General features: G+C 42.2%; 2 protein-coding genes across 2 annotated transcripts; both read left to right on the plus strand.

Annotated features, from left to right (window-relative positions):
* The first annotated feature begins 312 nt into the window (after window positions 1-312).
* On the plus strand, window positions 313-4,067 carry LOC121887315 (scavenger receptor cysteine-rich type 1 protein M160-like). The gene is made up of 3 exons (XM_042398046.1): window positions 313-325; window positions 766-1,074; window positions 3,384-4,067. The coding sequence occupies exons 1-3, from the start codon at window positions 313-315 to the stop codon at window positions 3,761-3,763; spliced, it is 702 nt and encodes a 233-aa protein (XP_042253980.1). The 3' UTR covers window positions 3,764-4,067.
* A 1,598-nt stretch (window positions 4,068-5,665) lies between these two features.
* Window positions 5,666-8,466, plus strand: LOC121887317 (non-specific lipid transfer protein GPI-anchored 23-like). The gene is made up of 3 exons (XM_042398047.1): window positions 5,666-5,674; window positions 7,441-7,770; window positions 8,408-8,466. The coding sequence occupies exons 1-3, from the start codon at window positions 5,666-5,668 to the stop codon at window positions 8,447-8,449; spliced, it is 381 nt and encodes a 126-aa protein (XP_042253981.1). The 3' UTR covers window positions 8,450-8,466.
* Window positions 8,467-14,189: the final 5,723 nt, after the last annotated feature.

Consider the following 14,189-nt stretch of genomic DNA (forward strand, 5'->3'; position numbering starts at 1 on the left):
GATAACAGTTTGTGCTTTTAAAGATATTTTCAGAACAGTAATTCATCTACATACAGGTGGAAGTCAGACTTTACCAGTTTGTTCTGCCTCCTGCTTTAATGTGTTCATGTGTCTCCATCACCTGACGTCTGGGCTGCTTCTATGTGTTTCTCTTTCCCACAATGCTCCCACAAGATGGAGCCTGAGTAAGACAAGTTCAAATCCTACAAATAGCTTGAAATATTTTCTGTAAATAAAGACTTGAGTCAGGTATGAATGTGCTCTCTCTCTTTATCAGTTCTTACTTTCAAATTCAGAAAAAGTTTTATTGGTATGAATGTTGCAGGTAAATATTCCCCAAACTAATGATGGTTCTCTCTCTCCAGACTCTGTCAGGCTGGTGAATGGGAATAGTCTGTGTTCAGGCAGACTGGAGGTGAAGTCTGAGCAGTCGTGGTCCTCAGTGTGTGAAGCTGACTTTGACCAGCAGGATGCAGAGGTGGTCTGTAGGGATATCGGCTGTGGGGCTCCTTCAGTCCTCCAGGGGGCGCTCTATGGAGAAGTGGAGGCTCCGATGTGGACCAAAGAGTTCCAATGTGGAGGCCATGAGTCTGCTCTCCTGGACTGTGGAAGATCAGACTCAGCTAGAAGCACCTGCTCACCTGGCAAAGCTGTTGGACTCACCTGCTCAGGTAGAAGAGGAGCTGCAGCTTTGATTTGGCTTCATTTCTGTTCTAATGAAACTCACTTTATTCTTTTACTGATGACTCTCTTGTTTCTGTTCAGAGCCTGTCAGGTTGGTGGGAGGACCCAATCGCTGTGCAGGTACACTGGAGGTGAAACGGGGAGAGTGGAGACCAGTGAAGTACTCTGACTGGACCCTGCGTGACTACAGCTGGACCCTGAAGGAAGCAGCTGTCGTTTGCAGAGATCTGTACTGTGGCTCTGCTGTTTCAACAGGAAGCACAAATGAAGCCTCAGACAGATCTGTATGGTGGATCAGATCTGACTGTGTTCATTCTGGATCACCACTGAGGGAATGTGCATTATCATCATCATCTTCCTCTTCCTCCATCGTGGAGCTCACCTGCTCAGGTAAGTCCATCAGTGACATCATCTATGACAGTAATATTTTCGCAGTAGCGGACTGTGGGGTCTTGCACTGGGCCTTCACTGGTCACACACACACACACCTCTTTTATACAGAGAAATGCATTATAGCCATAAAGACGCCTTTGCCTTTACTTTTTTACAGTGAGCCGGCATAAAGCCGCCTCCGTGTGAGCTTTTCATAGCGAGACAGAGAGAGAGAGAGAGAGAGAGAGAGAGAGCAGCTGTGGTCGAGTGAGCTAGAGAGTGAATGGAGAGAGGGAGCGCTAGTAACGTTAGTGAGGAAGCTGATGAATCAGATCATTAAAACGTTATTTTCTGATTGTTTCACAACGGTTACTTTCCAAAGCACAAACACACCTGCATCCCCACACACCTCCTCAACCCTGCAGCTGTACGCCGCACCGCCTGATGTGGTCTGAATACGGGCTAAACAACAGCGTCAGCTCCTGGTCCTGCCGTGCCGGCTGTCACACAGAACAGCGAGGCGGATTACAGGCGCAGTATTCCCGCTTTGAACGGGCTGTGTAAAAGAGGCTGAAGTGCACTCATCACCAACAACTAACATCTAAACAATATAAAAACTACGTCATTAAGAATAAGTCCATTACAAAATCACCTTCTGACACCTGTTAACAAATGTACCCAAAGCAGCGGCTCAACAAGCTGAAACTATGCTAACCTCGTTATTTCTCCCACACATGCATTAGCTAAACTGCCAACCCGGTCTTCCGATGGTAAACGTTCACTCATGTTGCTCAACATAAAGACAATAAAGGAAAGATTTTCTGAAAGATAGAAATTAGGCCATATTTCTCACAGCAGCAAAGTCGAGCATTACCAACAACAATCTTAATCACCTCTATAGATAATTAATACAGCAGGACTCACCAGTCACTGGAAAACAAAATCCATCCTCCGTTCCTTTCTGCAATGCCTGCCTGCGTGAGTCCTGCGTGAGTCCTGCATGAGTCCTGCGTGAGTCCTGCATGAGTCCTGCATGAGTCCTGCGTGAGTCCTGCGTGTGTCCTGCGTGAGTCCTGCGTGCCCCAAACGAAGAAATACCTGCGCTTATTGGTTGATATGATGACATCACCTGGGGCCTGCTAGCAGGCCCTGGGAGTGTCCCAGTCACCACAGTGCTTCTATGTGTTTCTCTTTCCTCCTTCAACTGTTTCTTTAAATGTTGAATCAGTTTCACCTTCTTCCTTCTTCTATCAGTTCTTTACTTTCTCCTTGTTTTTCTTTCAACACCATTAACGTTACATCCTGTGATTCTTCCTCACTTCTGTCTCGTCTCTCCTGATTCCTTCACTCAGTCTGGAAATGTAAAAAGCTTCCTCTTAAGAGTCTGACAGAGCATGAAGCAGAACTTTAACTTGTACGGTGTTAATTACAGTAATTGTGGACCAACGACACACAGTGTGAATACATCAGCAGTCAAGCTATCAAACTATCAGCTACATTAACATTACTGTAATGTAAAGCAGCAGCAGATAAACTGGACGCTTAAACAACACTAATGTCAATTTATAAAACTTCTGCTTCACTAAAGAGTTTTTCTAGCTACTTACTTTGTTGTCTTTTGTCTGACAGATTATTATTTGATGCTGCACATGTCAGTTAATGTCATATATGATCCTCTGAACTCTGTTTCATTCGTTTCTCTCATGAAAGCGGCTCCAGTCTGCCTGCTAGCTTCAGCACAGAGGGTTTGTTTGTTTTAACACCAGCGCAGCAGGAGTGGGTGGTGGTTTGTTGGTCCGTGTTAACAGTAACAGACGTCTCCGTGTCTCATAAAAGGACACAATGTTCCAACAGAAAACAAAACAAGCGCTCCTAGAAGCTCCAACAGAAACTGTGGTAGGAAGCCAGTCTGAGCTAACAGCTGTAAAGTGATGGAAAGTTTGCTTAAACACTGTTTCAGAATTTGAGAGGTGGGTAAACGGCGTTTACATGCGTTTAGCCTCCACTACAGCCCTGCTTGTAAGACAAAGAGCTCTCGGATTAAAAACTCCTTTTTGATCTATACACACATTTTATTTTAGCCATTAGCCATTTGTGTTTTGGATCGACACAAAGGGAAGTTTGGTTGCCAAAAGTGTTAATTTATATTAGAGGAGAGAAAAAATATGTTGGTGCAACGGGGCCCTCTAGTGGTCACAGGGGTCGTACACACATGAGTAGTCTGTGTGTAGCAAGAAAAGGCCGTCATTTGAACAAACAAATGAGGAGAAAATAACATTCAGCTTCTCACAGAAGAAGAAGGATTCATCATCTCTCTGTGTTTACAGACTTGCTGGTTCAGCCAATCATCTCTGTGTCTTCTACCATGGACGGGGTCTCCGAGGCCCAGCAGCAGGGGTTTCTGGTGCGTCAGGGCTCCAACTTCACCATCAGCTGCTCCGTCCAGCCTCAGTACCCAGGAGGCTCCTTCCAGCTCACCTTCACCTCCTCCAACACGGCACACAACTACACCCAGCCAGCTGTCAATCACTCCGCTGACTTCCTGTTTCCTGCTGCAGACCCCGCCCACCAAGGAAGCTACAGCTGTGTTTATGGCGTCTATGTTTTTGCTCATAACTTCTCCTCTGAGAGCCGTCTGCTGTCTCTCACTGTCACAGGTAAGCTGAAGCAGAGTGTGAAGCTCAGTGGAACTGAGACGTCACACTGACTTTGTTTCCATGTTTGTAAAACATGATAAAAAGTCATCAGGCAGCAGGACCGACCCAGCGACCTACAGAGAGCTGAGGCAGAATCTGATGAAGGAACTGTAAACTGTTTCCTTCCCGGCTTCTTTAATGTTATTGAACCATAACAACTGTGTTGTAGTGAAAAGTAAAAGACAGCAAACGAGTCAGTGAAGCCAGATAAGCACTATAATGATAATAAACAGGACTTTACATGATGAGCTGAATGTCATCAGGAGAACTCAGAGCTTCACCAGGATCACATTTGATTTAACTGCATGTAAAGATGTTGATTGTTGCCTAAACAAATAAGCAACTGTTTGCTAACAAGTTCAATATATCAAGTTAAAAGCTGATGATATGTCAGTGTTGTGTTCACTACTTGTTTCTGATGGAAACTATTGTGCGTGCAGTGTTGTATGAATGTCTTATTAACATGTTGATCAGCTGTTTTCTGTCTGATCTGAAGGCAGCTGAGGATGTTAATCTGTTTCCTCCTCTGCTCTCTGACTCCTCTGTATTACACATGAATGTAGGAGTTCTCTGTGTTGTGTGATCACCTCTCACTGATCAACGTTCATTTATTTGAACCAAAGCCGTTTCTACTCAAACCAAATCTGCATCATATTCCATCTGCATATATATGACAACAAATTCTACTTTTTACTCATAAAAAACTTCATTTAAGGAATTTAGCTGCATTAACATCAAGATCAAAACAAACATCCAAACTATAAATAAAATAAAATATTTTGAACAAAATGTTTTGAATAAATTATAAATTGATGAACAAGAACAAACATAAAATTGAGTGTAATAAAGTGACACCAGCAAGATCAAGTCTGATCCCAAATCAGACAACTACAGTATTAATTTTAGGGCCTAATGAAACTAAAGGTGCAAATGAACTACAAAGAAATAACAAATTACACACAATTATCACTATGAAGATTAAAACAGAAGACTTTCAGTTATCATCATCGTCATCACTGAAGGATAAGTCCTTTTGCAAACCATAGTGACAGTGCATCAAATATGTGTGTAAACGTTGTCCTTGATCTAGTGATGTCACTTTCAGACTGTCAGACTTGACCGACTCAGCCATCAACGTCAGTACGTCAACATGTGAGAATCTGATGATGACTGTGAAACTGGTTTGTTGTGAGCAGGGCTGTAGTGGTAAAAAAAGCTTGAGTAAACCCTACCTTACCTCAGCCACACCGTCTATATGCTCCTTAATATAGATCCATGTTTGTAATATAACTAAACAACTCAACTGACTTAAGAGGAACTCATTTCCTCAAACTTAAAGCCAAATCAAGACAACAGTTTGACTTCTAGATGAATCAGCATTTAGTGTTTATAACAGAAACTATCTGTCAGTTTTAGTGCTGTGTTTCCAACAGTTACTGAGGTCACCCACCTTTTAACAGCTGTAGAAATCATCATGTTAATAGAGTTGTTGTGTAGTGTTAGTGCTTGTATTCAAAGATCTGTTAGTCCTTTTATAGCAGGTTTTAATCTTGTGCTTTGACTTTTGTTTGTTAGGATGTCTTTTAGTTTACATTTGGATAACAGTTTGTGCTTTTAAAGATATTTTCAGAACAGTAATTCATCTACATACAGGTGGAAGTCAGACTTTACCAGTTTGTTCTGCCTCCTGCTTTAATGTGTTCATGTGTCTCCATCACCTGACGTCTGGGCTGCTTCTATGTGTTTCTATTTCCCACAATGCTCCCACAAGATGGAGCCTGAGTAAGACAAGTTCAAATCCTACAAATAGCTTGAAATATTTTCTATAAATAAAGACTTGAGTCAGGTATGAATGTGCTCTCTCTCTTTATCAGTTCTTACTTTCATATTCAGAAAAAGCTTTATTGGTATGAATGTTGCAGGTAAATATTCCCCAAACTAATGATGGTTCTCTCTCTCCAGATGCTGTCAGGCTGGTGAATGGGAATAGTCTGTGTTCAGGCAGACTGGAGGTGAAGTCTGAGCAGTCGTGGTCCTCAGTGTGTGAAGCTGACTTTGACCAGCAGGATGCAGAGGTGGTCTGTAGGGAGCTCGGCTGTGGGGCTCCTTCAGTCCTCCAAGGGGCGCTCTATGGAGAAGTGGAGGCTCCGATGTGGACCAAAGAGTTCCAGTGTGGAGGCCATGAGTCTGCTCTCCTGGACTGTGGAAGATCAGACTCAGCTAGAAGCACCTGCTCACCTGGCAAAGCTGTTGGACTCACCTGCTCAGGTAGAAGAGGAGCTGCAGCTTTGATTTGGCTTCATTTCTGTTCTAATGAAACTCACTTTATTCTTTTACTGATGACTCTCTTGTTTCTGTTCAGAGCCACAGAGCATCAGGTTGGTGGGAGGAGCCAGTCGCTGTGCAGGTACACTGGAGGTGAAACGGGGAGAGTGGAGACCAGTGGAGGACTTTCACTGGACCCTGAAGGAAGCAGATGCAGTCTGCAGAGTTCTGGACTGTGGCTCTGCTGTTTCAACAGGAAGCAGAAATGAAGTCTCAGACAGATCTGTATGGTGGATCAGATCTGACTGTGTTCATTCTGGATCTGCACTGAGGGAATGTGCATCATCATCTTCCTCTTCCTCCATCATGGAGCTCACCTGCTCAGGTAAGTCCATCAGTGACATCATCTATGACAGTAATATTTTCCTTCCTCTGTCACAGTGATAGTCAGTGGCAGTAGCGGACTGTGGGGTCTTGCACACACACACACACACACCTCTTCTATACAGAGAAACACATTATAGCCATAAAGACGCCTTTGCCTTTACTTTTTTACAGTGAGCCGGCATAAAGCCGCCTCCGTGTGAGCTTTTCATAGCGTAGCGGCGTTCTGGATTCAGAGGCGTGACGGAGATCAGAATGATCAGAGCTGTAAACTCTGCCATAAGCAAGTAAAGACACGTTACTAGGACGAGGGGAGGACATTTCTCTTTGTTTGACAACGTTAAAAGTTAAGTTAGACTTTTCTGTCGGCTTCCCAGCTCATTTTAAAAAAGACGAGAGAGAGAGAGAGAGAGAGAGAGAGAGAGAGCAGCTGTGGTCGAGTGAGCTAGAGAGTGAATGGAGAGAGAGGGAGCGCTAGTAACGTTAGTGAGGAAGCTGATGAATCAGATCATTAAAACGTTATTTTCTGATTGTTTCACAGACGAAGAAATACCTGCGCTCATTGGTTGATATGATGACATCACCTGGGGCCTGCTAGCAGGCCCTGGGAGTGACCCAGTCACCACAGTGCTTCTATGTGTTTCTCTTTCCTCCTTCAACTGTTTCTTTAAATGTTGAATCAGTTTCACCTTCTTCCGTCTTCAAGCACTACAGCCCTGCTTGTAAGACAAACAGCTCTCAGATTAAAAACTCCTTTTTATTTAAACCACATTTTATTTTAGCCATTGTGAGCTTTAATTATGTTTGTGTTTTAGATTGACACAAAAGGACCTTTGGTTACCAAAAGTGTTAATTTATATTTGAGGAGAGAAGAAACACGTTGGTGCAACGGGGCCCTCTAGTGGTCACAGGGGTCGTACACACATGAGTAGTCCGTGTGTAGCAAGAAAAGGCCTTAATTTGAACAAAGAAATGAGGAGAAAATAACATTCAGCTTCTCACAGAGGAAGAAGGATTCATCATCTCTCTGTGTTTACAGACCTGCTGCTTCAGACAATCATCTCTGTGTCTTCTACCATGGACGGGGTCTCCGAGGCCCAGCAGCAGGGGTTTCAGGTGCGTCGGGGCACCAACTTCACCATCAGCTGCTCCGTCCAGCCTCAATACCCAGGAGGCTCCTTCCAGCTCACCTTCACCTCCTCCAACACGGCACACAACTACACCCAGCCAGCTGTCAATCACTCCGCTGACTTCCTGTTTCCTGCTGCAGACCCCGCCCACCAAGGAAACTACAGCTGTGTTTATGGCGTCTATGTTTTTGCTCATAACTTCTCCTCTGAGAGCCGTCTGCTGTCTCTCACTGTCACAGGTAAGCTGAAGCAGAGTGTGAAGCTCAGTGGAACTGAGACGTCACACTGACTTTGTTTCCAAGTTTGTAAAACATGATAAAAAGTCATCAGGCAGCAGGACCGACCCAGCGACCTACAGAGAGCTGAGGCAGAATCTGATGAAGGAACTGTAAACTGTTTCCTTCCCGGCTTCTTTAATGTTATTGAACCATAACAACTGTGTTGTAGTGAAAAGTAAAAGACAGCAAACGAGTCAGTGAAGCCAGATAAGCACTATAATGATAATAAACAGGACTTTACATGATGAGCTGAATGTCATCAGGAGAACTCAGAGCTTCACCAGGATCACATTTGATTTAACTGCATGTAAAGATGTTGATTGTTAACAATCAGTTGAATCATTTCAACCAGACAGGAGCTTTAAGGAGACAATCAGCAGACTTTCATTCATTCTTTCAAACCAGCTGTAAACACATGAGTTGTTTTTGTCCAACATCATCAGCATACAGAGGAGATCAGATGAACTTATAATCAACAAGCTGCTTCACACTTCAGTGATTTTAGGAGATTTAACGTCACTAAAGTTTCTGTTTGATGGGAGCTGTTGTTCTCATGATGTCATGTGATCTAATGTGATGACTGAATGTGTCTCGTCAGATCCAACAGTTCATATCATCAGACCGGTCGTCCTGCTGGTGACTCTGCTGTTGGTCGTCGCTGTCGTCGTTGTCATCCTGAAGGTACTGAGCACATGTTTGTTGTTTAGAGGACTGGTTGAAATGAAGCACTCAGCCTGTTTATATTGAACTGAAGAGAGGAGTGATGCAGTAACTTAGATCTGTGTTGTCATGTCTCTCCAGGCCAGCAGGGGGCAGAAGTCAGGCCCACAGTACACTGAGCTGGATTCTTATAACCTCGGTGTTTCCAGAGCTGAAGTAGAGTCGGCTGAAGAGGAAGGAGCTCAGGGAGCAGAGTAGGACCTCCAAGGAGCCACAAACCACTGAAGAAGAAAATCATCTTTGGTTTCATCTCTCCTCTCAGTCTCAGCCAGGTTTTTGCAGCCCAGTACAGCGAGGAACCACCACCAACGCTCAGTGCCACAACAGGAAGTAGTGAGACCTTTATTAAGACTAGAAGAAGAAGAGCAGAGAGGAGATCTGATTGGACCATTTCTAACATAATTATCTGCATACAGTTATATTTTATCATCATTAACTTCTCTCATGTGAACAGCTGTAACTTTTTTTACTTTTAGATTTTTATGAATCCAGAGTTTTATGGTCTCATCTGGATAAATGTTGAGTCAACAAATCATTTAAAAATCCATCCAGTTGTTTGATGAGTTTATATCTTTTTTCTTCACTGTCTTTTATATTCGATATACTACTTATTCAGCTGAAATGTGTTATTGCTTCTTTTAAGAATATTTGCTTTTTGAGTTAAAGAAATTGAATAAAAGAAAAAGTTATTGAGTGAAATCAAATGTTTTATCTTTGTTTTGCTGTTTTTAAGAAAAAAATCTGATGTTTGACAGAATTTAAAGCACATGTGTTTCTGCTGAATGTTCACTCATTTATTGTATGTGACAGTGTCATGCTAATAAATCTGTTTCTAGTGTATCAATAACACTTTTACACTTGTTTCATTTTGAATGTCAGACCCCCAAATATAATTAGCATTTTCATGATATTCTGGTCAGTTTAGTGCACCTCTCCCTCTCTACACTGAAAATCAAATAATACAATTATTGTTTGATTTGTGACAATAAAAGAAAAAGACAGAAACAAAGTGTTAAAACTGCACTTATAAGGACACAATCAGATGTGTTGATGTTGGTGCTGCAGTTTGACTTCCAGCTCAGCTGATACAACACATGACACCTGTGTGATGTCACTGACTTCAGTTAGTTTGACTTTAAAGTGTGTTTAATTGCAGCAGCAGACTGAAGGAAACATCTTAACCAGCAGAGTGTGAAGAGAAAACCAACCAAAACCTTCTCACAAAGTGACGTTCTCTCCTTCTGCAGCCAACAACATCCAAAGCAACTTGAGACAGTTTGACTTTCTGTGTCCTCTTTGTTCATTTGTATTATTTTGTTAGAAGTGTCGGCCAGGTCTCTCTCCTCACATTTAACATTTGTCACTCAGCTTTTGTTTCATTTGTAGTTTATTTAAATGTGTAGGTCAAGCCTCACAAAAGGATGCACATAAAGCAGAATGTACACAGTTCATTTACCTTCGTCTCAATCGATTCCCTAAAAAAAATTGGATGTCGAAGCATTTTCTGATGTGAAATAGAATTTATAGAAAAAGGACCGAAATTCCATTTTTTATTAGCAAGTTTCATTTTTCTTGATAAGGAGCTCCCTATAGGATTAATATAAACCTGAACCCTTCAACATTATTAATAACAGCTACAACATTGACAGTTCAGTTATATGCTGGCTGTGTCCAGTCTATAAATAAGCACAGAAGAAGTAATCTCCAAGTAATCTCCAGCATATATTATAAAACCGAACAGCCTCCCACGTCCGTTAATATATCACATCCATTAATCTGTCAACAGCAGCCTCATCCAGTGGCCAAATAAATCTCAGCTAAGCACTGAGGCCTACAACAGCACATACAGAGGACTCTATCTACCTCTTACAAAAGCTGATGGTGGCATGTTGTTAGCTTGGAATTGCAGGAGAGTTTTCCTCTACTGTTACACTAATAGAAGTGTGGAATAGGTCTGGCGATGCACAGTCCATTATTGATTATTTGGATGAAAATATCTTATCTATCTTACGCCTAGCTTAAAGCAACGCCAAGCGTAACACAAGTGTCTTTGTTAGCTTAAGACCAATACAGTTGTCATTTTCCCGATCAGCGCCCACATTGCTTAAATAGCAAATGCACTTGCGCCCATCAGAGCGTCCATGAGTGTGTCGGTTTGAAAATGAGGTGTGGTCAGATGCACTGTTGGCGCATTGCTGTCTTGAGGCAGCAGAGAGCGATTAAGCAACATAAACCTGGTCTGAAGTCAGTGGCGCAGTGTTTCACTGTTATTTTAAGGCGCATTATCAAGACAGTAATATGCACCTACACAGATGGCTGCACAACACACACACACACAGACATGCAAAAGATTACAAATAAAAGGATCACAATGTGAAAAATTATTATTGTGTACATCAACATATTTTAAAAAATACATGTCATAATAGTTAGTCATAATATTTATCAGAATGAGCTAATCGCAGTAATGATGGATGAAATTGTCTGATTATTTGACCAAATCGTGTCAAAACACCTGGTATTTAAACAGACCCGTCAGGTTGAGGGTGTCTGTCAACACCCAGCAAACAGATTTCAACAGCTGATCAGACACAGATCAACTTTCCTGCTTAATCAATACATGAGGACATGAGGAATACATGAGGAAATAAATGAGGTGAAAACAATGATTAAACTAAAGAAGGAAATAAATCTGTACAGCTTCTAGCTGCTGCCAGCAGCAGGATCAGCACCTTTTCAAAAAACAAATGAAAAGAAATTTGCAACAAATGAATGAACAGGATGTTAAACTGGTGGTCTGGGACCACAGGAGGGTCCAGGAGCAGCAGTGTGCTCATTATGGATCATGCGCTTTCACTTCGTGCATGAGCAGATCTATTTCCTCTGCAAAGAAGCTTGCTTCTTACTATTTGGCAAATGCACCATTATAATAGCAATCCAACAAGGTGCAAGCGCACCTGGCTTTTAAAGGGAATGGGAGACGACACTCTGATTGGTTTATTTCATGTTATGCCCAAAACACACTCATGATTAATTAAGAGACTAAGGACAACCCCTTTGAACCATGCGCCTGGCGCTGCGACCATAAAAGCACTTGCGTCATGCGCTTCAGACCGTGTGCTTTGGATCATTAAAATAGGGCCCCTGGTCACAAGAAATAAAAACCTTGAAGCCTACCTGGGCTGAAACAGAGTCCAAAGTACAAGAACTGTTCACCACCAAATGTAAGCTCGATGCCTCTGAAGAAACTGAGAGAGCTCACAGGAATGAAAGGTCAGAGGTGACAGTGATCACCTCTGACCTTGATCAGTGCTGATCAAGCTGTTGCATTTAAGGACAAACAGCTAATCCTGGCCAGGGCAAGATCTAACCTGAAGAACACCTCAGTTTACACCACTGAGGACTTTTCTGAACGAGTGAGGAAGAGAAGAGCTGAGCTGTTAGCAGCAATGAAAGAGGCAAGAGCAAGAGGAGATGATGCTATCATCAGTTTCAAGCATCTAATTGTGAGACCAAAGAGCAGCGACTGAGCAGAGAGAAGGCCCCCAATCAATGATATAAACTGTGAGGATCATTGGTTGATATGAGCTGGGAAAAGCATCTTACTGAACCTACTGAAAAAATGGTTAAGAACATTTCATATTAATGTCAGGAGTTTAAGAAATGGAGTTTATGTAATATCTATCTTAATTAATAGTTAAAATATCAATGTACTGGCTGCTTCAGTAACACATTTAGACCAGTCAGTAACAGACATGGGGGCAGCCACACCATGATATAACATTTTTAGAAATGACAGGGATATTTTTGATGGAGGCGTAGCAACACATATCCAGAACCATATTCCCACCAAGGTCAGACTGGACCTAATGGTTCCCAGTATTGAGGCTCTTTGGTTGGAGGTCCATCTTGTTCACTGTAAACAGATTTTTGTCGGCTGTGTCTATTGGCCCCCAAGAGCAAGTGTGCAATATGTAGAAGAATTATGTTCTGTGCTGATGAAGGTAACAGATATCGGTAAATAAATATTTGTCCTTGGTGACTTTAATATAGATTGGCTGATTCATGCCCACTGAGAAAAAATTTGAATAGCACTGCACTCATCTTTAATTTAACTCGGATGTGAACAAGTCGACTAGAGCATATTGCAATTATGACGGGCAAACATCTGCAACCTGTACTGACCACATATTTACTAATAACAGTGAATTATGCTCTAAAACAGTATCTGTCCCTGTGGGATTTAGTCATCATAATATTGTTGCTATAAGATAAACCATAACTGCCAAATCTGGGCCTAAAGTACTGTATAAGAGGTCATATAGAATGTTTTGAGAAAATTATTTTGTTAGAAAAAGCATCATGTATTGATGGTGAACATAGGGAGTGGTTGCATTATGGTGATGGTTATCATTATCATAGTAATGTTATACTCAAACTTCTTGAATACTTGCAAATATCCTGAATATCATATCATTGTACTGTTTTAGTTCTACAATGTGTTATCCACCACTCATATTCAGCACATATAGTCTAAATCACTACAGTGATTTCAGGAGGGGATATGTAGGAAATGTGCAGGAAATTCAGGGCCAGGTCATCATGAACTGTACTGATGCCAAAAATGTCAGGCCACCAAACAAACAGGAGACATGTGGAATATTGAGAAAGAGGCAAAGTACACCACACACACACAGTGTGCAGAGACAAAATTAAGAAATGTCCCCATAGTGCAGAGACACCTACTCACATTTGGTCGAGGTCCAAGATAAGTGAAATTAAGAAAAGTTCCCCCTTGGGCTAGTTAGAGTCTGGTAAACAAGATGAAACCTGTCCACACATACACACACACAGCCTGTCTTCAGTATAAAAAGGCATGTCACATTCTGTAACGTTGGAAGATATCTCTGATTATGTTGTTAGTAGGGCTGCTGTGAATAAAGAGATCCCCACCTGACACCTGTGTCTCGACCATCTGATTCCTCTATGATTCATCTTTTCCTGCCACAACAGGAAAAGAGCTGAACATTTTGATATTTGAATGGTTTCTGTTCAACATCTCTGCAAAGGCAACATCATTCTACTGATGTATAATCTCAGTCAGACGGATCATCTGAAAGTGTTCCTGCCACAAGTCAATCTGCAACGGGTCATGCACACAGAGAGGTTTAGCCTGTCGCACTGGTGGTAACTGATAGAAGTCTCCCACAGCTATTACTGACATTCCTCCAAAGGGTCTCTGACTGCCTTTGATCTGTTTGAGTCTTGCATCAACATAGGCAAAAAGGGGCTTTGACACCATGGACACTTCATCAATGATAATGATCTCAGCATTGAAAAGCTCACATCTGACTTCATCCAATTTGTTGCCAAGTCCTTGAAATGGGGGTTTAAGGCTTCTCGGTAGCTTGAGGAGAGAGTACAGCATTGTGCCTGAGATGTTAAAGGCTGCTGCTCCAGTGAAAGCAGTCAACAGGACAGTGGGTTTTGAAATGTCAGCATCCTCAGCATGTCTTGGCAGTTTGCACAGTATCTTAGATGCCTCTGAGTAGATGCATTTGATAAGATGTGACTTCCCTGTTCCAGCACCGCCATTTATGTAAAAGAAAAACTGATCTGGATGTAGGCCACATGCTCGCTTTCTGCACCAGTCTCGAACT

This window comes from Thunnus maccoyii, chromosome 20 (genome assembly GCF_910596095.1).
Source record: "Thunnus maccoyii chromosome 20, fThuMac1.1, whole genome shotgun sequence".
In the NCBI taxonomy this organism is placed as follows: Eukaryota; Metazoa; Chordata; class Actinopteri; order Scombriformes; family Scombridae; genus Thunnus; species Thunnus maccoyii.

Excerpts from the sequence above, each read along its gene's own strand:
- LOC121887315 (XM_042398046.1), top strand. Across the intron at positions 1,075-3,383 it reads CGTGGAGCTCACCTGCTCAG|ACTTGCTGGTTCAGCCAATC; the intron begins GTAAGTCCATCA and ends CTGTGTTTACAG.
- LOC121887317 (XM_042398047.1), top strand. Across the intron at positions 7,771-8,407 it reads GCTGTCTCTCACTGTCACAG|ATCCAACAGTTCATATCATC; the intron begins GTAAGCTGAAGC and ends GTGTCTCGTCAG.